We start from the raw sequence: 27,137 nt of genomic DNA, 5'->3' as shown, positions 1-27,137 counted from the left end.
GAAATCTCAAGGAGAGAGATAAGTTAGATGACTGACTTTTGAGCTACACATTTAAATATTTAAATGCAATAAAGTACAAGCTTAGAGTATAATGCTGGTGGACTGACGATCCTGCCACTGTCAATCAACTCCCTCAATCTATCCTTATGGAGGCTGGACCTACTTGGACTCTGGAGAGAGCAAAGTCTGGAAAGGAACATTAAGGTTGGTAAAGCCTCAACTGGAATAGTATGAAGGCTGTCAGTGTTTTTCCCCTAGGAAAGGTACCCAGAAAGAAAACATAAGAGAGCAAGAATTTATTTAAAGAACCTACGAGTAGATAAAAGGAGGAAACTGGCAAAAATACATGTATTTTCCTCCTTTGCAGCAGACTCTCTAGCCATTTCTTGTTTTCCTAAGCTTCTGTCTTCTTTTGCTGGTAAAACTGTTTTGTGGCTCTCTTTCAGCTGCTTCTGTGAGTGTAACTCTGCATCACTTTTCATGCTGCTTATTCAAGGTTATGTCTTTTGATCAGTAAATCAAGTAGAATTATGTAGCGGGCTGGGGAATATATACAAAGAGAAATATTCTGGTTAAAGGCACTCTGATACTTAATCACTGAAGATCAAGGTAACTGGCCCCAGTTAGGTAAGGGAACATGACAGTAGTCCTAGGAGCTACAGGGTACAGGGGTATGGGCGGTAGTTGGCATGCTCCAGTATGGAATAAAAGGTACTAATACTAGGAACAAGGTGTTGGATAGCTGTGTGGATTCAACAGAACATAAGTTCCTCTTTTATAAAGAAACAACTAGAATGTGATTAGGGAAGAAAAAAAAAAAGGAAACTAATACTTACTATGTATAAGGAAAAGCACTAGCTGTTTTACAGGAAGAATTATTATCACCTCTATTTTACATACAGCTTAAATAACTTGCCAAAACCATATTCTATTAAATAAATGGCAAAGAAATGATTCATTAGAGTCAGAAATGACAGAATCAAGTACAGAAGTATCATGGGCAGTCTCTAAGAAATTAAAATAGCATGGTAAATTAGCCATTTTTTAAAAATAAATAAGTATGGTCTATTAGTCCAATAGTTCTATGTCAGTAAGTCAAGGACTTTAATTTAAAATGTCTGTTGGGCATTGCATAGCTATCTATTCTGTAGAGAATGACATTACCCTATGGAGATCATAAGAAAGAAGATATATCAGGACTAAATGAGTATGGATATCAGCTCCTGATTTTGGAAAGAGCTGTACTACATGCACAGGGTTCAACCAAATTTGCTGAAAAATTCACAAATGATTTTCATGAAACAAAAACTTATTTACAATAAGGAATGAGGAACATTAGAATGTAAGCTCCATTGAGACAGGGGTTTTCATGTGTTTTGTTCACTGCTAACTAACATTCCCAATGCCCAAAATAGTGCCTGCTTCATAGCAGGCATACAATAAATATTTGCTGAATGAATCAGAGATGCAAAAGGTTAAGTGGGACAAAAGGTCAAAAGTGATAAATTGTAAAAGAATGCTCATTCTTCAGACAGAAAGTACACTAAAATGTAGCTGGAATCTTCTGTCCTAAATTAGCCTGTGGGAGTAATATATAACTAACATAAATATCTATACATAGTAGCACTAAGAAATAACTAGAGTAGGTATAGATACTTTATCTAGTAAATATTTAAATAGGTAAAAAGGGAAAGAAAGTAACAGCAAAAAGACATCACCCTGCCTTCTACATCCAGATTGTATCACATAAGGTTTTTCTTTGGTGTATCAAATTGGTTTACTTCAGGTTCATTTTTAAAAATTGTGGTAAAATATACCTGGTGTAAAATTTATCAGGTTAACCATTTTAAGTGTATATAGCTCAGTGGCATTAAATACATTCATACTGCTGTGCAACTATCACCACTATCCATCTCCGGAACTTTTCATCATCCCAAACTCAAACGCTGTACCTATTAAACAGCAATTCCCCCGTTCTCCTCTACCCCCCAGCCCTTTGTAATCACTTTTTTACTTTCTGTCTCTTTGAATTAGACCATTCTAGGTACCTCATCTAAATGCAATCATAAAATATTTGTCCTTTTGTGTCTGGCTTATTTCACTTTGATTAATGTCTTCAAGGTTCTTTAAGTTCTTTTAATACAAAAAGGATTAACCCCCCCGGGGACACTGTCCACTACGAGGACTCCACCATTCCCTTATTCCTCATTCAGCACTGTCAAGTACTCAGTATGACACAAGTGATTCATTTTTTTTTTTCTGTACAGCTTATAAGTCATACATGTTTTACATAGTTGTATAGATTACTTATGTTTCAGAAAAAAAGTGCCCGTATATTATTTGTTTACACCGAATCCTATTTTGTCCAACAATTTTCAATTATAAAATTAGAGATTCGCTTATCTAGAACAAAAACAGAATTAAAATACACTAGAATTCTGTCCCATTTCAACGTGTGAGGCATCACACTAGGTGATGAGGATAGAGCACTGAATGAGACAGAAAGAATTCTTCCTCTCATGGAGCTTACAGGCTTGAGAGGCAGACAGTAAAAACAAAATTACAAATACGACGAATGCAAAGAGGAAGTAAAGAACGTTATAGGAGCAAGTAGCAAAGAAATTTAACCCAACCTAGGAGCTCAGGGAAGCCTTGACAGGAGGTCAATTTTAAGGCAAGGGTCAAAAGGGAAACAGGAATGAACCAAACATGCGTTGGTGTGGATGTCTGGGTGTGAGTAGGGGTGGGAGATACTGCTGCTCATTCCAGCAGAGGGAACTGCAAGAAGGCATGGCGTGAATACAAAAGGACAAAGACTGGCACATGAGGAATTATAAGAAGTTGAATATGACAGGACTGTAGAGATTTAGGACAGAATAGTACTGAAGAAGCAAGGGACCAGATCATGAAGAACCCTGTAAACTATATTAAGGATCCTAAAGACAATGAAAAGCCACTAAAGGTTTCTAGCTGGCAGGTGACAATGTAAGATACGTGTTTTGAAAAGATGACTCCAACTGCAGACTGGAAAATGGAAAGAGGGCAAGACTGAAACCAGGGAAATTAGTTAATATTATACAATACACTAGTTTTTTGTTATTGTTGTTGTTGTTGTTTTATAAATTTATTTATTTATTTGGCTGCCTTGGGTCTTCATTGCTACGCACGGGGGCGAGAGGGGGCTACTCTTTGTTGCGGTGCGCAAGTTTCTCATTGCAGTGGCTTCTCTCATCGTGGAGCACAGGCTCTAGGCAAGCGGGCTTCAGTAGTTGTGGCATGCGGGCTCAGTAGTTGTGGCTCGTGGGCTCTAGAGTGCAGGCTCAGTAGTTGTGGCACAAGGGCTTAGTTGGTCTGCAGCATGTGGGATCTTCACAGACCAGGGCTCGAACCCGTGTCCCCTGCATTGGTAGGTGGATTCTTAACCACTGCGCCACCAGGGAAGTCCCAATACACTAGTTTTTAAATGGTGGCCTGAACTAGGCTGTATCAGTGGGTATGAAAGGAATCAGAAAAGTGTGAAATATCTGAGATGTAAAATCAGATGAACTAAGTTATGAATGAATGTCAGGGATACGGGAGAAGGAAGTATCAAAGGATGAGTCCCATGTTAATTACTGTAAGAGTAATTAATTAGCTGGATGATAAAACAGGAAGGGAAGATGGCAGATAATCAGGTTTTCCGGAGTAAAGATGATGAGTCCAGTTTCAAACACACTCAGTTTGAGTTCCTTCAAGACATCTAAGTAAGGCTATCCAGCAGAAAGACATATAGGTCTGGAGCTCAGGAGAAAAATCCTGGGGAGCTGTCAAGATAAAAATGCTCAACAAAGACATAAAAATGGAGTGAAAGCTCTAGGGGGGAAAAAACAGTGAAGTGGAAAAAGAAAAAAAAAGGCAAAGCCCCAACGAATGCCAACACTGAGCAACAAGCAAAAGAGGTCCCCTGGCAAAGGGGACCACAGAAGCAAAACCAGGAATGAGGCACTGCAGAGCAATGGAGAAAACAGCCAATGACATCAAATAGTGCTGAGAGATCAAGCAAATGAAAGTTCAAAAACATACTCTAGGTCTGGTAAAAAAAAAAAAAAAAAAAAAAGATGTCTTTAGTGACAGTGACAAGAACAGTTCTGTTGGAGTAGGGTGAAATATGATTACAGTGAAGAAAGTGGTGGGAGATGGGAAGGAAACAATGAGTACAGACAATCTTTTTAATAAGTCTGGCTGTGAAGGAAAAGCAAGTAGTTGAAAGGAGGATGGGGTCAACAGAGGGTTATTTTAGGATAGAAAGGATTTGAGACAATATAAATGCTGCAAGGAAGAAGTCAGTAGATAGAAAAGTTTGAAAGTAAAGTAAATACAGAAGCAGGAGATGGGATCCAGAACACAGATGGAAGGCTGGACCTTGTCTAAGAAGAAAGGACACCTCTTCCATTAAAACATGAGAGAGGAGAAGTAAAAGTATGTTGAGTGCAGATATGTTTTACAGACTTGGTGGCAGAAAGTTAAGGAAGGTCCTATTGTATGGTTTCTATTTCCTTTGTGAAGTAGAAAGTGAGGTCACCTGTCAAGAAAGATGAGGTCAGGACTCAGAGAAATAGTCCTAGAGGAGAACAGACACAGCTAACTAAGGAAACATAAAAGGAATGCTGGGAAATGTTTAGGGTCCACTCAAATCGATGACCATGCATCTGTATGATTTCCTCTGGTAAGAAGTCACAAAATATGAATGCAATTTAGTATGTATATTTCATACTGGATAATCTAAATGAAAAGCAACAGTTCAAATGAATATAACAGAAACAACAAAAACTGAAAAGTTGCCTATTTTCTAACAAATTTCCTTCCTAATACTCCCTGTAAAATACGATACAATTCTCAATGATATACATACAGGATGATGGCTGAAAGATTTATATGGAGCCAACAAATAGACAGGAATATGTCTAACATTAACATGCTTTTCCAATGGAAACAGGACATTCCAGAAGACTCTTTGAGTAATAATTTATAAATTTGGTATGAGTGGATATTTTTAAACCTAGTTTCTAAGAAATAAGCTATAAATATTAATAAAAATAAACTACATTCCCTTTCACCCATCCTTCCTGCACCTCCACGTGAACATGAATGGACTCTTCAATCCTTGGTGACAACCCTGTTATGTTATCTCATCTGAACTTTGAGAATGTTTGGGAAAGAGGTCTACTGGCTCTCAGGCTATGATATTTTCATCTCATTTCATCCGGAATCTTTAAAACATTATCATTATTATAACTCAAAGCAATTAAAAAATACATTCAAGTTTAATTTACAACCAAGAGACAGGTGAACGAAAATCATATTGGCACTAAAATGCTCACCTATAATAATTCTAAGGGTAACCACTGCTAGTGGTTTTGTATATTGTCTTTCTTATACTTAAGTATGTATGTGTTTATTAAGTATGTATGTATTTAAAGAACAAAATCTGCATTATGCTGCATGGTTTTAAAATCCAGTTCTTTGTTTAATATTTATTATATGCCTATCACCCAATATTCTGCAAAAACATAATCACAATCACTATGTAAGAGTTTCTTTTGGGTGAAGAATTAGGAAGAATTCAAGAAAAAAATTAATTACTATTAGACAAAACAATCCTCTTCCTCCAACAGTTATCCCCCATTACTCTTTGCCATTTTTAATTCGATTAGAAACAGACAGAAAACAACTTACCCTCTAGTTCTCACAACGGTCTTTTCGTATTTAAACAGATTCATATATAAGGAAGGAAAAATACTATATTCTTTACTTGGATTTTTTTTTAACTGCAGAAAGTGTGTCAAACATCATATTCTGATTTAAAAGTAAACAGTCTTAAATTATATATTTCTTAGTTTTTGCCACTTTGATCAACTGAACACATACACTCTTTTGTTTAGATACTATTAGAAAGCTACCCAAAGTTAAAAGTTTTCATTAAAATAGCAAAAGCTAGTTTGGAAACAAACATAAATGATATCCTAACCCATGCTACAGGGGGAGAAGAGGAAAAATACATCTAACAAATGAAATGTCTCTAAAAATAAGCTATGATCACACTTCATTTTTAACTGTGGAAGTTTTTCTAAAGGCAGAAAATTGTTGAGGTTTCCAAAGTTAAAATGACTCAAATTTATAAATATAATCAGCTACGACTACCTAAATACTAGTACAAAAGACTGCCCAATTTCTCTGAAATTATCATTCAATAAGAAAACCCAGAGAATTTAAAACAAACCCCTAACATGGGTGTAGAGAGGCTTTCATGCACTGAGTATCTACCATTTGCATGACCTATGCCAGATTCGAGAATGTGCAGAGAAAAATGCAAGTTCCTCTACCCAAAAATTTAGTGAATGGGCCCCTGAAGGAGCTTCTTCCAGCAGTCTGACTTCCCACAGCTGGAGAAGGCTGTGGAACAGTGCTGCTTCTCCAACAGAGAGGAAGAAAGCCAAGCGCAAGCTTTACTGAAGTGAAACAAGAAGACTTCCCTGGTGGTGCAGTGGTTAAGATCTGCCTGCCAATGCAGGAGACACGGGTTCGAGCCCTGGTCCAGCAAGATCCCACATGCCGCGGAGCAACTAAGCCCGTGTGCCACAACTACTGAGCCTGAGCTCTAGAGCTCACGGGCCACAACTATTGAAGCCCTCGCGCCTAGAGCCCGTGCTCCGCAACAAGAGAAGCCACTGCAATGAGAAGCCAGTGCGCCGCAATGAAGAGTAGCCCCCGCTTGCTGCAACTAGAGAAAGCCTGCATGCAGCAACGAAGACCCAATGCAGCCCAAAAAATTAATTAATTAATTAACTTTTTTAAAAAGCACAACAAGAAATAATCCAGAACCACAAATACATTTCCACTTCTCCAGAACCTCCTGAGTAAACAATATTATGTGTACCTGAGATGAAAAAAAAAAAAAAAACTAAAATAACAATTGAGAATGTCTTTGCCTACTAGGGACTATTCAGTAAAAAGGCAAGATACTATTATCTCTGACTGACAGATGCTTAAGTATGGATCATATATGCAATTAGAAAAGAAAAAAAGCAGACTAAAATCAGAAGATAATTGATACTTTTTTTTTTTAGAACAGACAATACACTAACTCAAACATACAAGCCTATATACAGAGATTTATGTTATTAAACAATATATTTCATATAATCTATATTAGCTCATGAACATATGAAGTCACACACACATTCATATGTTCACTCAGCTTGCAAAAAGAATTTAAATAGTTGCTTTGAACCACCTACATACAAAAGAATCAAGTCTGAACCTAGCATTTTCAAAATAGCTTCCTGTTAAAAAACCACACATAACTTATGATTCATTATCATATATTATATATGCATAAGAAAAAGAAAGTCAAGAAGGTCCCACATCAACATGTCAACAGTGTTTTTTTCCTCTGAGTAGTAGGATTAGAGGTAATTCTTATTTTCTTCTTTTTGTAGATCTGTCTCCTAATTTTTTTCCACAATAAGCACATATTAATTGTATATAAAATGTTGAAAATCAGCCTCCAGGTTCTTAGAGCTTTATTTACAAAAATGGACAAAGTTATGGTATCCCATTTGCCACCATCAACATACTTACATAATATGGTTCTGCCTCCCGTTCAGTTATCTCATCCTGATAGAGGGTGAAGCAAGTTGGAATTCGTCCAAACCACACATCTCGAAGCACATCTTTGTCATCTGTCATTCTTCCAGTGGTTAAAGTAGTACATATAGGCTGAATTCTTTTCCAGCCAAAGCCAAACTGAAAATAAAACGAAGGGTATTAGGTCCTTGCAGGTATAAATGAACCTGCTCCAAAACAAAGGAAGATTATAGGAAAAAAAGAATGCATAAAGACTATTCACTTCAAAAAACTCCGTGATGGGTATTCTTTAGAATGAATGCAAAAATCAGTACAACAAATTCTAAATGTGGAGCTATTATTTATTTAAGGAGATCACGGAAGTAACCATTTCAAAATTACATATACAACTAATGAACCACAGCCAAAGTGAAACTATACTTGAATCATTTTCTCAAGCCCCAAAAGAGTCTACCGCTTATCTAAAGTGAACTCTTCACCTATAACTTCTCTGCGTCTCAGTTTTCTCATCTGTAAAATGGGAATAACAGCACTGACCACATAAGATAGATATGAAAATTAAATTAATACATGTAGAACACTTAGAACAATGCCTATAACACAGTACTATAAAGTGTATTTATCATCATAATTTATAGAACCAACCAGAGCATGTCTCAAAAAATGTTCAAAAGTCAAAGATTTTAAGAACTTAGAATAATCAAAAGCATTATTTAGTGTAAACTGGAATTATGAGAGTAAAGGAAAATAACTAAAAATTATACATTGAACATTGCTAATAACATTCAATAGAGAGTCAATAAATATTTGATCATTTGATATGCCCAGCTCTGTGGCAGGTGCTGAGGGCATACAAGATGATGATGATGATGGTGGTGATAAGTTTTTTAAAACCTCAGGCATCGCCCAGAAGGTATTATTTACAAATCTGCTAAACATACCATGCACTTTCATGTCCTTTGCATGGCTTTGCTCATGCCGGTGGTTCCTTACCCTAAAGTAGCCTTACCCACCTCGCCTTCCAACTTACACATCATTCAGGACTCTGCTAAAAATAGCCTTTCTTCTATGCATGAATCAGGCAGAACCTGTTACCTCACTGTGCCTTTACTTTTCCTCTACTACGGCAGGATTTCCAATCTCATAATTTTTCCATCATACCATACTTATTGCCAAACATCCCTTCCAATTCCAAAATGTCCATGGTTATAACTAAATGTTACTTTGTGAGAGCTTTCATAATGCAGGAGGGGAAGAAGTTAAATATTAACAGAACCTATAGTGTTCAGGGAAGAATCTTAAAAGATATTGAACTTGAAGAATGGGTAGAATATGGACAGACAAAAAGAAGACAAATATTCCAAGCAAGGCAAAATAGCATCAGCAAAGGCAGGAAGTGGCAGGAGCAGTATGTGTACCAACTTTTTAGGAAACTTTGTGTTGGGAGGAGTAGTAGATGATGAAAGAGCTGACCTGTGACATGTTTTACTATCATACCTGACCCTAGGTAAGTCACTTTACTTCACTCAGTCTAAATTTCCTTACCTGTAAAAGTCACCAGGTTGTTCTAGAAAAAAAAAAAAAATCTATAAAGTATTTGACATGGTAATGGACACAGCATGTGCTGAGAAATAAAAGCAATTATTCTTTTAATGTCAAATTTGTAAATATAAAATGTAACTGGATCATGAAGTACACCAAATAGAAAATTGTGGGTTTTCAATTTCATCCAACAAGCCTAGAAAGGTTTTATAATGGTGAAATAAAAACAATTATCTGGTAGCAGTTCACAAAAGGGGATCCAGAGCCAGAGAGAGGCTAGCCGGGAAGCAATTTCAGCAACTAAGGCACATAATGAGTGCCTGACCTAGACTGGTAGCAGTGGATTGATGAGAGACAGGAGGGCTTTCCAAGGAAGAATAAATAGAAGTTGGTAAAAAAGACCGGCTGAGGGACAAAGACCAAGGACAGAGAAGATTTAAATGCTTACAGCAGGCTATACAGTAAGGTAGTTAAGGGGTTTTGAAATCAGACTGACATGGGTTTCAACCCTGACTTCCACATATTAAGCTGTATGTCCTTAGACAACAAACCTGACATCTCTAAACCTCATATCTATAAACTGAAGATAATTCTAATTTCACAGGGTTGTTGGGTATTTAGCACCTAGTAACCAAGCACTGGAAAAATGGTAAATGTATTTAATACATGGTTTCCCTGTGCTTCCATGGCCCCTCTGCTTGAATACCCTTTGCTCCTTCTCTTGGACAACTCTTAATCCTCTTTTAAGAGTCAGCTTAACATTAACTCCTTGGGAAGCTTTCCACTAAGCAAACTATAATCTAATTACTTCTGTTATTATATCTTTATTGTTATACAGTGTAACAATGCATTGCACCTGTGTATCTTATCTGTCTCTTGCCCCTCCCCACACTAAACTGTCAGTTCCTTGACAGCAGAAACTGAGTCATATATACCTTTGTATCCAGGACGTTAGCATAATCAGCACATAATAGGCTCTGGAATTTTTGTTAAACAACTGGAAAATATATAAATAAATAAAATGTGTAAATCCAAAAGTTATACTAGCTACTTAAGAAACTTTTCCACCTAAACTCTTTCCTAAATCTGTACAATCACACTTCATATTCAGCGAATTTCACTATTTTAGAAAAATATTTTTCCCTCTCATACATATACTACGATATCAACACCATGCATCCAACTTGAAGGCAATGTTTTGGAAGAACAGAAATCCCAACCCATGATGCAGTCTACTAGAAGTAAGCTTCCTGAGGGCAGGGACTACTTCTTGACTGCTGTATTCTCTGCATCTAATTCATGGCCTGGAAAAGAGGCAGGTGCCCAACCAACAACACTTAGCAAACAGCACAGTGAGTATGATAAAAATATTGGGTTAGCCAAAAAGTTCTTTTGGGTTTTTCCGTAACCTGTTACAGAAACCTGAATGAACTTTTTGGCCAACCCAATAAAATGCACAATTAACAGTCCCTTTTACACTACAAACCAAGAAAGGCTAACCTATTACCTGAAGCTGTTTTGCTGACAAAATCCCTAACTACTCAGAAATTACTTAAAATATCAAATAACTACTAGTAGTAAATTTGTAAACATCTAAAAATATATATGCTGGCTGATCTCCCTTTAAATTCATGAACACTGACCTCAAAAGTGGGCTGTGAGGGCTTCCCTGGTGGCGCAGTGGTTGAGAATCTGCCTGCCAATGCAGGGGACACGGGTTTGAGCCCTGGTCTGGGAAGATCCCACATGCCGCGGAACAGCTGGGCCCGTGAGCCACAATTACTGAGCCTGCACGTCTGGAGCCTGTGCTCCGCAACAAGAAAGGCCGCGATAGTGAGAGGCCCGCGCACCGCGATGAAGAGTGGCCCCCACTTGCCACAACTAGAGAAAGCCCTTGCACAGAAACGAAGACCCAACACAGCCATAAATAAAAAATTAATTAAAAAAAAAAAAAGTGGGCTCTGAGTATTGCCCAGTATTCTCATACTTCCCTAGTCCATTTATTCTTCCACTGTCCTAAATCAACTCCCCCTCCTCAAATTTTCACATCTCCTTCCTCACTCTCTCTCAGCTAATGACCTGGCTTTCTATTTCCTTCTATCTGGTTACTAAGGATCACTAGTTCTGAACAGGGGTTTTAAGGAACAGCCCCACCTCCACCCTGGGGGATAGGTCATAACTCCCTCCAATCTCCAAATGCTGAAGTGCCCCACAGTCCTTGAACCCTGCATTTGGAGATCTCTCAGGGCTTTAAATATCACTTACACATTAACAATTCCCACATTTACATCTTCAGCTTAGACTTCTTTTCTGAACTCCAGTTTCATATATACTACTGTATACTGACATTTCATTTGAAAATTCAGCAAGTGCAAAACTGCAAATGATTGCAGATCTTCCTCCCTCCTCTCCCTATTACTCTGCGGTCTTCCCCAAATCACTGAGTGGTAACTCCATTCTTTAGCAGCTCAGGCCATAAATCTGGGAGTCATCCATGACCCCTCTTCACACTTGATGGCTCTAGCTTAGATATAAATCTAGAATCTGGCCATTTCTCACCACCTCCACCCTTACCACACTGATCCAAGTCACCTTGACCTTTAACTCAGATAAATGCAAATGGCCTACCAACAGAGGTCTCAACATTTCTGCCCTTGCTGCAGAGAGACAACAAAGAAATCAGAAAAATCTTTTAAAACACAAGTCAGATCAGTTCACTCCTTTACTCAAAACCCCACCATCTCATTCAAAGTAAAAACTAAAGTCTTACCAGGTGTTAGCAGGCCCTATATGACCTGACCCCACTCTGACCTGCTTATCTGCTTCTCTCCGCAACTTGCTCCCCCAGTTCCAGCCAAACTCGCTGATGTGCTCCTGCCTCAGGGACTTTGTGGTTGCTCTGATGGCCCTCTCCACTACATCCACGGGCACCCTTCTTTATCACTATTAGGTCTCTGCTCAAATGTCATCTTTTCTAAGGCCACCACTATAATTTCCCATGCATGCTACCAGCACTCCCCATTCCCCTTCATTACTTTATTTTTTCTTCATAGCACTTTTCACTACCTGACACATATTTTAATTAATTTTTAAATTAATGTCTCCCCCCTCAACCCTCAAAGTGAACTTCATTATGGCAGGGATTTTTATTGTCTTCCTCACTGTTTATTGTTTTGTTTACTTTTTGTTCAGTGCCTGGCACATAACTAGCACTTAGTATCTGTTAAATTAATAAAGTGAACCTACACTTGAAGCTTGTACATTATTCTAAAAACTCTTATCCATATAGTACCATTCTGTTCACTTTTCCCCAATTTTAATCGGCATACCTTTGAGGATCAAAGCACCTACTTAAATCCAATATAAAATTCTAAAATTTCCCTCCACTGCTACCCTCAGCCCAACATCTTTACTTTCAAATTCAAAATTCAACCAACAACTCCCTTTATGGAAATCACAAAATAAGTCCGTTCAGATCCAAGTACACACAGTCCCAAAGACTGAAATTTATCAAGTAAACTCTGGAAGGCCTTGGAAATTCAGTGCTGTTTGATAGCCTCTGGGTTCTGATTCTTGCTGAAAACATGCTGTGCCTCCCCATCCCTCAGAAAAATCTAGGATCAATCCACTTTCCCTAGGTTCCCCAAGTTCAGGTGTGACTTGAAAATAATCCAAACTATAAAGTATGTGAAAGTGCTCTGCCAAGGGAAAATGGCTTTGTTGGCACTGAATATTATTATTAAAATGAGACAATGAATGCGTCTGAGAAGATAAATTGGGGGGAAACTCCACCGATTTCGGATAGAATCGAACTGCTTATAAAATAACTATGATCTAAATAACTAACTATTCCACGAAAAATGCAGGTCCCGAACTAAACTCTAGAGCCTGCGACGAGACCCAAGCTTCCCACCTTAGTAATGAACGGACGTATTCCCCGAGAGACCGCGCAGGCTACACCCTCCAGCCGGCACTAGGGCTCCGAGGTCGGCTCTTGGCCAACGCCACCTCCCCCCCGAGGAACCACCTTCACCCACCACCACCGCCCGGGGGAGTGCTCCTCTCGCCGCACACGCCCCTCCTTCTTACCACACCTACCTAGCACTTCCCCAACCCTCTTCCTCCGGGCATTTCCTCACACTGGGGTGACAGACACACACATACCCTACCAGAAGCTCAGGCTTCTCCTCCGCCTTCCTGCACCGGTGAGGACGCTCGGGTCTCGGGCTCTGGCTGGGCGGCGGCGGAGAGCGCCAGACACACTGTCCCGCAGAGATGCAGCAGTCTGGAGTCCCGCTGGCCCGCGCAGCCGCAGAAGGCACCTGCGCGGAGGTCGGAGTCGAACCCTGCTGCACTTCCGCCCTCCCGTATCCAGCGAAGACAGCCCGCAGCGCCGCGGAGCTCTGGAAGCCCACCGCAAGTACAGTCACCCTCGGCGCCCGGAGATGACGTCACGGGGCCCCACGTGGCCCGCACTCCGCCCTCCCAGTTCGGCCCAACCCCGTGAGCAAGCTGGAGCCGCGCTTGAGCATGCGTGGACAGAGCAGAGAGCGTGACTGTTCGGTCAAACCCATGGCAAGTTCCCGGCTTCTACCCTCTTCCTAGAGTCCTGTGCTTTTGGCATAGTCATTGTTGTTTAGGGAGGTTAATGTAACAGTTCCGTGAGAGCAGAGAGTTTTACACATACTGAGTCACTGCCTCACTAGAGCTTCATCGCGGCATCCCTGTCCTGGCTTCACACAGTAAAATTAATAAAACGTTGGTTTTCAAAGTGTTTTCATATCTATTTTCTCATTTGATCTTCTCCACTTTGTCAGAGCCACAGCACGAATTAAGAGCCGCATTTAACAAAAGACTAAAATACTTGAATACTGAAGCCCAGCCATCCCTCCAATTGTACGTACCTATGTCTTCCTGTTGGTGAAAATGACAAGCAATTAGTCAACTTACTCCTAAAAAGTGTTTGCATTAGGTCTATCCAGAAGTCTTAGCAGGCATTTAACGTTTTTCTCTTCATTACACATGGCTTTCAGCATAATGCTATGCATGCCAAGTGAATACTACTGTGCTGAGACTCATGATAGGTTCCTGATAAGTGGGAAGACTAGGAAAATCCTAGTATTAGCCACAGGATTCTTTTTAAAGAAAGAATCTTCTAGGAATTCCCTGGCTGTCCAGTGGTTAGGACTCCATGCTTTCACTGTCTGAGGGCGTGGGTTCAATCCCTGGTCGGGGAACTAAGATCCCACAGGCCGTGCAGCGCAGCAAAAAAAAAAAAAAAAAAAAAAAAAACCTTCTTGGAGGTTGTCTAGCCCAATGATTTTCCAGTGGTGAATCACAACTCATTGGTGGGTCATCAAATCAAGTTAGTGGGTCATGACTAGCAATTTTTAAGTTAAAAAAAAAATAGAAAATATTGGTATGCTTCACACATATTAAAGGTAAATATTGTTTCCTGAAGTTTTTACTTTAGTATGTACGTGGTTTACACTGTGTAGGAATGTGAAATACATTTCTTGATATGGGTAGCAGTCAAAAAAAATTGAAAGCCACAGTCCAGTCCACTCCACTTACTTAATGCAGAAATCCTCTCTATAGCATCCCCAGCAGACAGCCATTAGCCTCTGTAAAAAAGCTCGTGGGATAAAGTTGCCCCCACTTCCCAATGGTAGGCAAAACTAAATGGAATTTACTCTGAAATGTATCGAAAAAATTAGATGGATGGACGAATGGCTAGAGGGATGGATAGATGGATAAATATGTGATAATGCAAGTACAGTAAAATGTTAACGGTAGAATCTAGGTGGTGAGCATATGGGTGTTCACTGTAAAATTCTTTCAACTTTGCTGTTATGCTTGAAACTTTTCCTAATAAAATGTTTGGGGAGGGGGCAGAGAAACTATTTATGGAGAACCCTAATGGGTAGAAAGTGATTATATTGAGCTAAAATCCAGCTTCTTGTAACCTTTAAGAATTGACCCTGTTTATTTCCTTCCTCCCCTTGTCCCTCCTCTACCCCACCCCCAACCTACAATAGAAATAGCTAACCCTTGTAATAGACAGCACTTCAGCTATGAAAAGATATGCCTCATAACCCACTCAGCATAAACACTGTCAGTTCTTTCAGCCATTCTTCACATGACATATCTCTCCTCTGGATATGGTCCAGTTGTTGTTGTACTCTTTCCCATCTCATGATTATGCTCCTTGAGCAAAAATTTGGAAATAAGAGGAATTCTATATTTGTTCTCCGTCATTTCCATTTGTTAACATTATGTCGTCTCTCTCAATCAGTTACCAAGAGTGACAGATATCCACTCTGTCCTTTAAAATGTTTCTTAGACTCTAAAAAAAGAAAAAAAAATGGTAACAGGTTTCAAAAATTTGGATTTCTGACTTATCCTGGAATCTGACAGCCCTGGGACCACATTCCCACATGGCAACCGAGTGCTGGAGTGGAGCTGCAGCTGCCCCCTTTTAGGCTGGGAATGCCCTCTCCAGTTTCTCGCTGTCCCCACACTATCACTTATTTAGACTTTAGATTACCTACCTGGATGCTAAAGGCTTTGGAGCACAACACTCCTCTATAGCTCTTCGTGTTTCTAAGGCACTGCCTACCTCAGTTCTTTGCACGTAAATATTCATTTTGAACAAAAGACCAAAACAACCAGGCCAGAATGCATTATACTGAATAACACACATTTGATTGTGATTGTGATCATATTTATAGTTCTAAGTTTTTACCTTTAGGCAATTCTAAGGACACACGCTTGAAGGTCGGGAAAGTATCATTATACAGTGTTCTCTCCTGTGAGGTGAGAGAGCATTTGGAGGATTCAAATATTATTTTGAGACTTTCAATGCTGAACAATCATAGACATCCCATTTGTATCTATTTAATTGACATTCTAAAATGAATCCAGGAGCTGGATGGATAGACTCTTTTAGCTTCAGTGACAGCCTTTCAGTCACTGTGACAAGTCTTCATTCAGTCATTTAAACATTTCTTGAGTTCACATAATTAGGTGCTTGGTAAAGTGAAAATAAGTAACTCTTAAGCAACAACAAAGGAACCTCCCAAATTTCATTACATGAATATATATTTTAAAATCACAATTTGGAGCAGTTTTCTTATGACTACCATGTCAACTACATAATACTATATGTAATTCCAGCACTGCTACAGATAAAACGTGGGTTTTTGTTGAAAATATTGTGTTATAAGACTATGATTCCAGTTACTCAGTACTCTCTATCTACTTGCCTACATAGATTGTATAGGAATGAATCAAAACAATATGCCAAATATTCTTTAGAAAAAATATATACATTCATAACTTGTATGCATTTGTGTTTTAATTTTTGATCCCCCAAATTACTATTATTCTTAAAAAATCTTTGAATTAGATTATTTGCCTGTTCTCATAGGAATATTTTCTATAAATAGCTCCTATTAAAAACTGGGGAAAATTAGTCAAGCAGTTTTTCAATCTGTTTTCTCAATGTGTGCAGAAGAAAAATAGTCTGGGAAGTATAAAATTAAAGGGAAACTCTTAAAAAAACAAAACCAAACAGAACAGCCTGATTCTTGAAACAGCAAAATAAATCCTTGCAATAATACGTTGCTATCACCAGGTGTCACAATCAACCTGACACAAAGCTCAGAGCTCCCCAACCAGCAAGGCCAGTCAATAGCACCCTCAGTGATGTAATAGACTGTTTCCCAATAGGAAAGTTCAAGTTATCTCAAGAGATTTTGTGAAATCCTAAAAAAAGTTTTCACAACAAAATTATTTTAATTTGAAAAAAAAAACACCAAACACTTTCTAAACCTTGTCAGTACTGACAAAATTTCCTTCAAATCCATTCCCTTTCCTTCACCTGTGTTTGTTCTTCGATCATAAACTAGTGCAGAATAGCATAGCTGAGGACGTGCTCTTAAATCCCATATCTGACATCTATTATCTGTGTGGCCCCAGAAAAAAAAATTATTTAACCAGTACTGGCTACATAATTCCACAGGGCCAGCGCAAAATGAAAATGAGGGCCCTTTGTTAAGGAAAGGAATTTGAAGATGGCGACAGCAGAGCATTAAGTCAAGCGCTGTGCATACGACAGGTCACACGCCCAAGAACCTGACTCTTATGTGACTTCTCCAAGCCTCCACTTCTCCATTTTCCTCACGGTTAAATGAGGATATAAATGGTGAGCTCTCAATACACAGGAGCTGTTGTTTTTATGTCCTTCATCAGGCTCTGTGCCTCCCTTCCCCTGCACCAACCCATTTTACAATCTTCTGCCAGAGTAATCTTCTTTAGCACAGTTCTAATTATGTCGCTGCCCTGTTTTTCACACTGCCTACAGAATAAAACCGAAATTTCTTGGAACTAACCTAATCCAGTTTTCCAGCTTCATCACCCATCACTTGTCTGGCTCCCTGGTCTCTCTCTGACCTCTGCCTCACATCCTGCGTCTTTGCTGATGCTGTTCCTTCTGCTGGAAGTGCCCTCTCCCCAGGACCGTACGGGAAATACAAGAATAGCAGTCACAGTTCTGCCTTAGAGCTGTTTACAATATAGACTGGGAAACAATATTACACAGAGATTCAGCAAGAACGCAAGACAAGGCGAAAAGAATGGTCAAGGAAAAACATGTCTTAGAAGTTCAGAAGTAGAAGCCATGACTGAAATGGCACTTTTTAAAGCATTTCATTTCATAGTTTATTAATGGTTACTATGTTATGCACAGACTCTATGTTATATGTATCAAAACGCAGAGCTCCATGGATTCTTTTTCAAAAATATAATTCATATCCCTCAGTTATTAAATGCTAAACTTAAAAGCAGGGGCAATATATACTTGTAATTAATTATTTTTAGAGAAGTTTTAGGTTTACAGCAAAATTGAGCAGAAAGTCCAGAGTTCCCACATGCCATCTCCACACACACGCAACTTCTTCCACTATCACATCCTGCAACAGTACGTTTGTTACAATTGATGAACCTACACTGACACATCTTTATCACCTGAAGTCCATATTTACATTATGGTTTGCTCTTGATTTAGTCAGAGAGGCTAAACATGAGTTTAGTCAAATGTATAATGACAGGTATTCACCATTATAGTATCATACAGTTGTTTCATTGCCTTAAAAACCCTCTGTGCTCTGTCTATTCATCCCTCCCCGCTCTGAACACTTGGCAACCACTGATCCTCTTATGTCTCCATAGTTTTGAGTTTCTGAGAATGTTGTATAGTTGAAATCATCAAGTATGAGGCCTTTTTAGATTGGTTTCTTTCAGTTAGTAATATGCAATTAAATTTTCTTCATGTCTTTTCAGGGTGCAATGTTTTTTAAATAAAATTTTAAAAATTTAAATGAAAGTCACATTTAATTACACAGAGTACTAATTTTTTACTTTAAAAAGTACGTTTAGGACTTCCCTGGTGCCGCAGTGGTTAAGAATCCGCCTGCCAATGCAGGGGACACGGGTTCAAGCCCTGGTCCAGGAAGATCCCACATGCCGCAGAGCAACTAAGCCTGTGCGTCACAACTGCTGAGCCTGTGCTCTAGAGCCCGTGAGCCACAACTACGCCTAGAGCCCATGCTCCACAACAAGAGAAGCCACTGCAATGAGAAGCCCGCGCACTGCATCGGACAGTAGCCCTGGTTCACTGCAACTAGAGAAAAGCCCGCGGGCAGCAACGAAGACCCAACGCAGCCATAAATAAATAAATAAATAAATAAAAATTTAAAAAAAGAAGACCCAAAACATACACATAATTTTAAAAAGTAAAAAAATAAAATGTATGTTTACCAGCAACCCTTGTGTTGGGGAACTTTCTGTGGGATAATTTGCCCACATAAAGTATCAGAATTGTCATCCCAGAAATGGTATGTTCCTAAAACCTCTGTCAATTTTAGGGACAAGCGGGATGGTTTAAAACACCGATTTTTTAAAAAATTCAGGTATTCAGTTTGCCTAAAAATAAAGTCTGTTGTGGAATAACTGCTGAATTTTTAAAAAGCCCATTGTGTAATCATTACTTTTTTCATTCACCTCCCAGATCTGATGGCACAGTCAGCCCACACCTTTCTCCTTTATGTTTCTCCTTTAGTGGTATCGCTACCACACACATGCCATGGTTTACTTTTCATGTTTTCCTAAACACTACTACTGAAACGCTCAATAGCCATCACCCTGTTCCTAGGATCCATTTATTACCTTGGGCTTTATAGGACTGTCATGATTTAAGAGAATGAGAGAGAAGGGAAAGGTATAGGTATTTCAGGAAAGGAAAAAAGAATGATCAAAAGCAGGGATGAAACAGTCACGTTCATGCCTGGATGCTGTGAGTGTATTTTATTCTGCAAATGTAAGATACTCTAGGTCAGGAGGTTAGACAATTCATCATACACACTACTTATCTAGTTAGTTAGATAGTTAACATTTACAGAGCATACTATGTGCTGGGCACGATTCTATAACACTTTTCTAATATTCTAACCTCATACAATTTGGGAGGTCCTCTTTGGAAAGCACACATACAAAGAAATTACAAATACAAAATTAGGTGACCCTAGAAAGGACCCATGTAAGTGAAGAGGCCTGAAAATTAAGCTTCACAGTAAACTCACCTACATTTCCCATGACGGAGACACTGAAGTGAAGAAGTAAGCTTCAGGCAGCCCAATTCTTCACCTCTCACAGGTACCCAAGACTGCTTCTTGTCCCATGATCTCCATTTCTCCCTAGAAGAGCTCGGTTATATTGCCATTAGAGCAAAGGGCAAAATGAAACAAGAAGCTTTCATGTTCTGCTTGCCACACATTTCTAGCCACCATTTATGCATTGATTTTATTCACTGCCTTATTCTAGGCAGATTTTCTAACATTCTTTTCATCTTTTCATCAAACCATAACATGAAATTTCTGTATTCCAGAAAGACGGATACGAATAAAGTATCCTTTTTGCCCCCTCTCCACACTTTCCCAGCGATTTATAAAATTATTAGTGTTCTCACGGAACAGTGTGTTCATTCACTTAATAGGCTTTTATGTGCCAGGCCGTACCAGGTACTCAGGATACTAAGATGCATCCGAAATAATTTCTTCCCTCAGGGAACTCACATTCCAGATTGGCAGAGAACTGATAAGTAAACAAATGATTGCAATAGTCCCTAACTGGCTGTAATAGGACTATGTACAACTGTTATGGGAACCTAGCTTTGAGAACCAGTAGCAACGTATAAAATAAATCTTAGAGGATAAATAGATACAACATGTGGACAAGGAAAGAAAGGGCTTTTAAGCCAGGGGCTCTTAACCAAGGGGTCCACGGTTCAAATTAAGGAGCTTGAAGAATTTGGATGAGAAAATGAGTACGTCTATTTTCACTAACCTCCAGTTTGAAATTTAGGATTTTTTTCCATTATAAATATAGGTCACAAACTGGAGTGGTATTAGCAATACTTGTAACTTGTCACCAATAGAAACAGATATATTCAACATAGATATATTCATATTGCAGTTGACTCAGATTCTTGAAACGTTATTTTACACATATTGCTACTTTGAAATTACAGTAGGAATTAGACTCACTGTGAGACCTTATTATTTATTGCATACTACATAACACAAATTTGTTTTCCTAACATTCTGATAGCTGTATAGGAATATACAATTATCTCTTTGTAGTAATACGTATGTCTATGTAATAATATGTATGTTTATGCATTTAAATATATTATTCTGAGAAGGGCTCCACATACTTCACCAGACTGTCTAAGAGATTCATTGTGAAAAAAGAATAAAAGTAAAGTTAAGAACCCCTGTTCCAGGCAAAGGGAACAGAAGACACAGTAAGTTTGGGACTTCCCTGGTGGCGCAGTGGTTAAGAATTCGCCTGCCAATGCCGGGGACACGGGTTCAAGCCCTATCCTGGGAAGATCCCACATGCCGTGGAGCAACTAAGCCCGTGCACTGCAACTACTGAGCCTGCACTCTAGAGCCCGTGAGCCACAACTACTGAAGCCCGTGCGCCTAGAGCCCAGGCTCCGCAACAAGAGAAGTCACCGCAATGAGAAGCCCGTGCACCGCAACGAAGAGTAGCCCCCGCTCGCCACAACTAGAGAAAGCCCGCGCAGCAATGAAGACCCAACGCAGCCAAAAAAAACCAAAAAACAAAAAAAACACAGCAAGTTTAAAGATGAGGACTTGTTCAAGAATTCAGTCACCAGTGCTGCCTTTTCTTTCTCTTGACTCTGAATTCTTCCCACTCCTCTTTCTGCCACTCCCCTAGTTTGGGATACCTGCCCATTTGGCCCTCTTCCAATCTATTTTCCACACTTCCCAGTATCGGGAATCCATATTCCCAAAGCTGATATTGTGTCACTGCTATTCTGGTTGAAGGCGATCAGGAGAGCCCAGCCTGCTTGGCCTTGATATTGCCTCTGCAGGCAGAGGCAAGATCAAGGAGCCCTTGGGTTCCCTCGGACAGATCTGGAAACCCCTGGCCTAAAAGAGCAAGTGTGGCTTTCAACACCCTCCATGGAGCAATCAATACCTCTCCATCCTTATCTTCTATCATATGTCCCTGAGCTCTGTCCTCCAGCCTCACAGAAACACTTTTCACTTTTCATAAAGATCCTGCCCTCTATCACCTCCGGGGGTATACAAGCTATTTTTTTTGCTTGGGACTCTACTTCTCACCACTCCTTTTTCCTGGTTAACACCTACTTATCCGTTAGGTGTCAGTTTAGAGGTCTCTTCCTCTGGGAAGTCCTTCTACTCCCCACAAGAATGGCCCAAATATCTCTCCTATGTGTTGCCTTAACAGCCTGTATTTACCTTCTTTTTTTTTTTTTCTCCTTTATGTGGCATAAATATTTTGTTACACAAGGTACAAAAATACTTCCACGTTTTGGTTGCTTTCAAAGTTTGAAAAGAATGATGAGCCACAGCAGGGGTGGGGTGCAATGTGGAGAGGTACGCAAAACCGGCAGAGAAAGGATATATATACACATTTTTTGGCTGCTTCGGGTCTTCGTTGCTGCACGTGGGCTTTCTCTGGTTGTAGCGAGCGGGGGCTACTCTTCGTTGCGGTGCGCGGGCTTCCTATTGCAGTGGCTTCTCTTGTTGCCGAGCCCGGGCTCTAGGCGGGGACTTCAGTAATTGCAGCACGCAGGCTTCAGTCGTTGTGGCACACGGACTTAGTTGCTCCGCGGCATGCGGGATCTTCCTGGACCAGGGATCAAACCCATGTCCCCCACATTGGCAGGGGGATTCTTAACCACTGGACCACCAGGGAAGTCCCGAGAAAGGATTTTCTTAATGGCTGTTGGCCCATCTGAGGAGGAGGAAGCAGAGGACTCCGATTTGAAATGACGAGGAAAACGCTCTGTCTTGGCTGGGAGGTCCTTCCTGTTGGGCGGAACTGGCTGCAGGGCTTGGTCCTCACTGAAGCAGGGTGGGTGCAGGGAGGGGTGTGGACAGAGGGGCTGGGAATGATGAACCATTCGTGGTCAGGACCTGTTGCTATGGTGACACAATGTGAGAACAAACGGTACACTCACATATACACAAGTTTAAGTGTCTTAATCCATGCCAGAAAACATGCAAAATTAAACGCGTCGTTTCTTTGAGATGGAGCTACGAAAGCAAATTTGGACTGGAGGTCAGGCCTCGCTCAGTCCCAGGGAGGCCTCTGAGCTGGGTCTGGGTGTCCCAGAGAGAAGGCCCCTGAATCCTGCCGTGAGCACCTTGAAGAGGGGTTTTGGGGCAGGACAGGGCTGAGGAAGAGGAGAGAAAGGAAACAGGAAACAGTGCACTGAGTCAGGCTTAAAATTCTCAGGCTTTGGAGGGAAGCAGCAGCTCTGCACGGGCTGCCTTGGGGCAGTGGAAGCTCAGGGCGGCTTCCTCCCCAGTGGGGCGGGGGCCTCGAGCTGTGGCGACAAGACTGAAGAACTAACAGAACTGACAAGACTTCCAACCTCGCTGGGTGGTATCAGAGGAAGGGTACCAGCGCACCTCTGGACATCAGTTTCTTCATCCTGAAAATGGGAGAGCGCCACCTGACCTGCATCCTCTGAGCATGTAGGGCAGCGGCGGCAGCGGTAGTGGCAGCGGGGTGGGTGAGCGCAGCAGGTGAGGTGGCTGGGGTCAGCTCTGCGGTGTACAGAGGGTAGGGGGCCCAGGACTCCGGGTATGCGGGGCCCAGAGGGGCCCCCATCAGCTCTGAGTGTGCTCCTAGGGAGGGGTGAGCGTTGGTGGGATTTGGCGTAGCCGTCAGCTTGTTCTTGGCCGTCTTGGTGTTGGCTTTGGCACACTCTAGCCTCAGGGTCTGCGGGTTCTCAGGATCAAAGCGAATACCGTTCAATGCCTTCTGGGCGGCTTCTGCTCCTGCCCGGTTGTCAAAGATCGCAAAACCAGCAGGCTGCCTCGATGTGAGCTTGATGGGGACCCTTCATACCCCTTGAACGGCCTGAAGAGCAGGTAGAGATCTTCGGGTTGAATGGCCACAGGGAGGCCACTGGCGAACAGGGTCCGGAGCTCCTCCTCCGTGCGAGCCGTGCGGGCGCTGCGCGCGCAGTCCGGCCTCAGGTTGCTCGCGGGGCTGGGGCTGGGGTGGTGGCGGTGGGTGGGGCAGCCAGCGGGTCCGGCTGGAGTCGCATCAGGCTTCGCGGGGGCGGGAGACGGGGAGGGGGTGCGGCGGACGTGGCACTGGGAACCCTGGCCGAGCCGTGGTGGCCGCCGCCTCCGCCTTTTCCCTGCGACCGGCGAGTCTTGTCTTCCTTTTATCACGGAATGGTAATAGACTTTTTACTGGTCTGCGCTCTTTTCTCTGGTCGGCACTGAGCCTTTAATTCCCCACATAGGGCCGGACAGTAGTGGGCGTTGGGCGGCTACTTACTGGTTAGATGGATAAATGAATGAAGCCAGAATTGTCACCTAGAGCTATAGCAGAAAAAGGCTTGGAAACCGAGGTAAGTGGTTTGAACTATATCCCCTAGACCAGGATTTTCCAAACTGTAGCTTATGACCTATTAGTGGATTGTGAGATCAATTTAGTGGTTTGCAATAATTTTTTTATGTGAAATACAATTTTATAGAACAGAAGAATAGAATAGAATAGAATAGAATAGATCAGAGTGCATCACAAGAAGCAAGGGTAAGTTTGTTTCATAAAACTTTTACTTCAGTTATGCATATCATGCATATATATGCACATCCTGAACTAGTATGTGTGCCTTGAGTTGTGATTATTTCTTCCAATAGATTAAGTCAAGAAGGTTCTAAAGCTCCTGCTGTAACCACAGGGGAGCCGTTTTGAAGGGTTTCAATTAAGGATGTGATATGATCAGATCTGTGGTTTGGGAAACTTCCTCAGACCATGGCATGAACGGTATTTTGACCAGCGATGGTGGCAATGGGAGCATCTGAAAAGCTACTACAGTCAACTGAGAAATGACAAGAAAGATAATGGCGTGGGATGGAAAGGAGGGGGTGGGAAGGAGAAATAGTGACTGACTGGAAGAGGGTGCTTGTGAGGGGGGTTGAGGTTTAAGATCTAGTATCATGGGCTTGATCTGGAATGTCATAATTCAGGTAATGGGAACATCACAGCCAATGTCAATTCAGTAGGAGGAAAATCAATTATACTAACTTTTGAATTGAATTGACTGATCCATTTAGCCAGAATAATTAGCCCACATTGATATGAATTGCTCTGGATGCTAAATATAGTAGTGACTAATGGGCTAGATTGTCCCAAGTATAAATTACCCGTAACTAGTGTTTGAATCTGGTTGCTTAAACATTTAAGCTACTTTTATTATGCTATCACTACAGTGTATGAAATTATCCATGTTTTTGAGTGGGGAAATCAACCTACACAGCCCATTGCTTATGAATTATCTATAGTTTACTCACCTACCTCAAATCCTTTTCTGGAACAAGACAAATATGAGGAAAAAATCCAGTAATACATAATTCATATAATTTAATAAGCATTGCATATGAGAATAAATATTTTTGTTTCTCTATATAATAATTATGTCTTCTCTCGCAAAGTCCTCATTCACCTGGAAGAATTATATAATGTTCTCAATTTACTATGGATGGGCAATGCTTAACCTGGGTGGTATGTGGATCACCATATCTTAGTTGTAGGACAGGACCGCCTCCAAGTAATCTGAATGTAAATCAGGTATGGGTGTTGTCCTGAATAGTTATTTAGGAGCAGAGGAGTAATGGTGGACGAAGGTGCAGCCAAGGAATGAGACAAAATAAAATGTATTAGTTTTTATGCATTAGATTAGTAAGCTAATGATAAAATAATGATTAAAGGCTCACATTAGAGTGGCAACTTTTAAATTTTGACCCTTATCATTTAATATTTAGTCTTATGTGTTAAACTAGATGTTGAATTCCTAAAGGATGTTGTGGGCCCCGCATAGCACTTAGCAGTGCCCTGAGCCATGCTTACTGACTGAATGCTATATTTATTAAAAATTACAATGTTGCCCATCAACAGACAATTGGCTTGAGGAGATGTGATATATAATGGAATATTACTCAGCCATAAAAAGAATGAAATATTGCCATTTGCAGCAACATGGATAGACTTAGAGAATATTATGCTTAGTGAAATAAGTCAGAGAAAGATAAATATGATATCACTTATATGTGGAATCTAAAAAATAATACAAATGAATCTATAAACAGAACAGAAACAGATTCACAGACATAGAAAACAAATTTATGGTTACCAAAGTGGGGGAGGAGGGACAAATTAGGAGTATGGAATTAACAGATACAAACTACTATACATAAAACAGATAGCAACAGGATTTACTGTATAGCACAGGGATTTATGCCCAATATCTTGAAATAACCTATAATGGAATATAATCTGCAAAAAAAAAATCTGAATCACTATACTGTACACCTGAAACTAATACGATATTGTAAATCAACTATACTTCAATAAAAATAAAATATTTTCAAGCTCTTAAAAAAATTCCAGTGTTAACTTCCAATTACCACTAAATTCTTTTTATAGCTAAAATGAATTACTTGAATTAAAGCCATCTGCTTAAAGGTACAACTCTAAAGTTAGGTGACTTTAAAAAAAAGCATAATGAAATATAAATTATGTTGTTCCTCAAAGTTGAAACTCCAGAAGGCTACACACTTGTTGAACAATAATGTAATTACTCAAAATGAAACAGGAGGGAAGGAGGCAAGGCACAACCTTTGAAAGAATGACATAGCCTGAGGACATGACATAAACTGATTAGAACCAGAGAGGTCCAAAATGGTGGACAAGTCGACTTCCACTAGACCTTGAGCCTCAGTATACGCCCACATCAGCAAGCTAAATGACACACCCACAGGCGCCATGACAGTTCCATAAGGATCAAAAAGTGGGCAGTGGCCCAATTCCTAGAAATCCCCTCCCCTTCCTAAAATAGCTGGAGTACTCCTCCCACTCTTTAGCCTATGAAATTACCCACTCCTATAAAAACTGACAACGCCATATCCTGGGGCCTTTCTCTCCTTCTGAGATGGCCCACACTCTGTCTGTGGAGTGTGTTTCTCTCTAAATAAATTCACTTCTTACCTAACACTTTGTCTCTCACTGAATTCTTTTTGCAATGAGACATCAAGAACCTGACCTTCATTAAGTCCTGAGACCAGGGTGTGATCTCAGTTGGAAGACTGTGGGTTTTAGCTCGGGTTCGAGTCCCAGCTGTGTGGGTTCAAGTCCCAATCTAAGATGCATGGTTTCAAAAGCATCAGCAAGCTCTTTTGCAATTGCCTTTAAAGCCAATTTAAGAAACATACAAGAAGAACAATTCACTTTATAAATACGGCTAATTTCTGTTACCCCTCCCACTGGAAAAAAATACATATTTGGATTATTCACTTTATTCATCATATTTGGCTTTAGATAGCTCTTGGTTG

The 27,137-nt window shown here is 40.4% G+C and overlaps 2 protein-coding genes across 5 annotated transcripts in view; both read right to left on the bottom strand.

The window, feature by feature from the left end:
- ATG5 (autophagy related 5) overlaps nt 1–13,637 on the bottom strand; it is a 118,738-nt gene extending 105,101 nt beyond the window's left edge. Inside the window, exons 1-2 of one of the 4 annotated variants that reach the window (XM_059941500.1) lie at nt 13,338–13,637; nt 7,621–7,785 (exon numbers count right to left, since the gene is read on the bottom strand). In XM_059941500.1, the coding sequence (XP_059797483.1) occupies nt 7,621–7,728 (108 nt within the window). In that variant the 5' untranslated portion in view covers nt 7,729–7,785; nt 13,338–13,637. Of the gene's footprint in view, nt 1–7,620; nt 7,786–13,332 lie in introns of those variants that run through there. The other 3 variants (XM_059941498.1, XM_059941497.1, XM_059941499.1) reach the window with 3 other exon arrangements.
- A 9,498-nt stretch (nt 13,638–23,135) lies between these two features.
- Nucleotides 23,136–26,710, bottom strand: LOC132376090 (RNA-binding protein with multiple splicing 2-like). Its single transcript, XM_059941628.1, is given in 4 exon segments — nt 23,136–23,198; nt 23,248–23,627; nt 23,630–23,962; nt 26,683–26,710. Coding segments are annotated over 4 exon segments (804 nt in total).
- Between the last annotated feature and the right edge of the window lie 427 nt (nt 26,711–27,137).

The sequence above is a fragment of the Balaenoptera ricei genome, chromosome 12, assembly GCF_028023285.1.
Source record: "Balaenoptera ricei isolate mBalRic1 chromosome 12, mBalRic1.hap2, whole genome shotgun sequence".
In the NCBI taxonomy this organism is placed as follows: domain Eukaryota; kingdom Metazoa; phylum Chordata; class Mammalia; order Artiodactyla; family Balaenopteridae; genus Balaenoptera; species Balaenoptera ricei.
The sequence above is the reverse complement of the archived record's forward strand: the minus strand, read 5'-3'. Positions and strand labels throughout refer to the sequence as shown.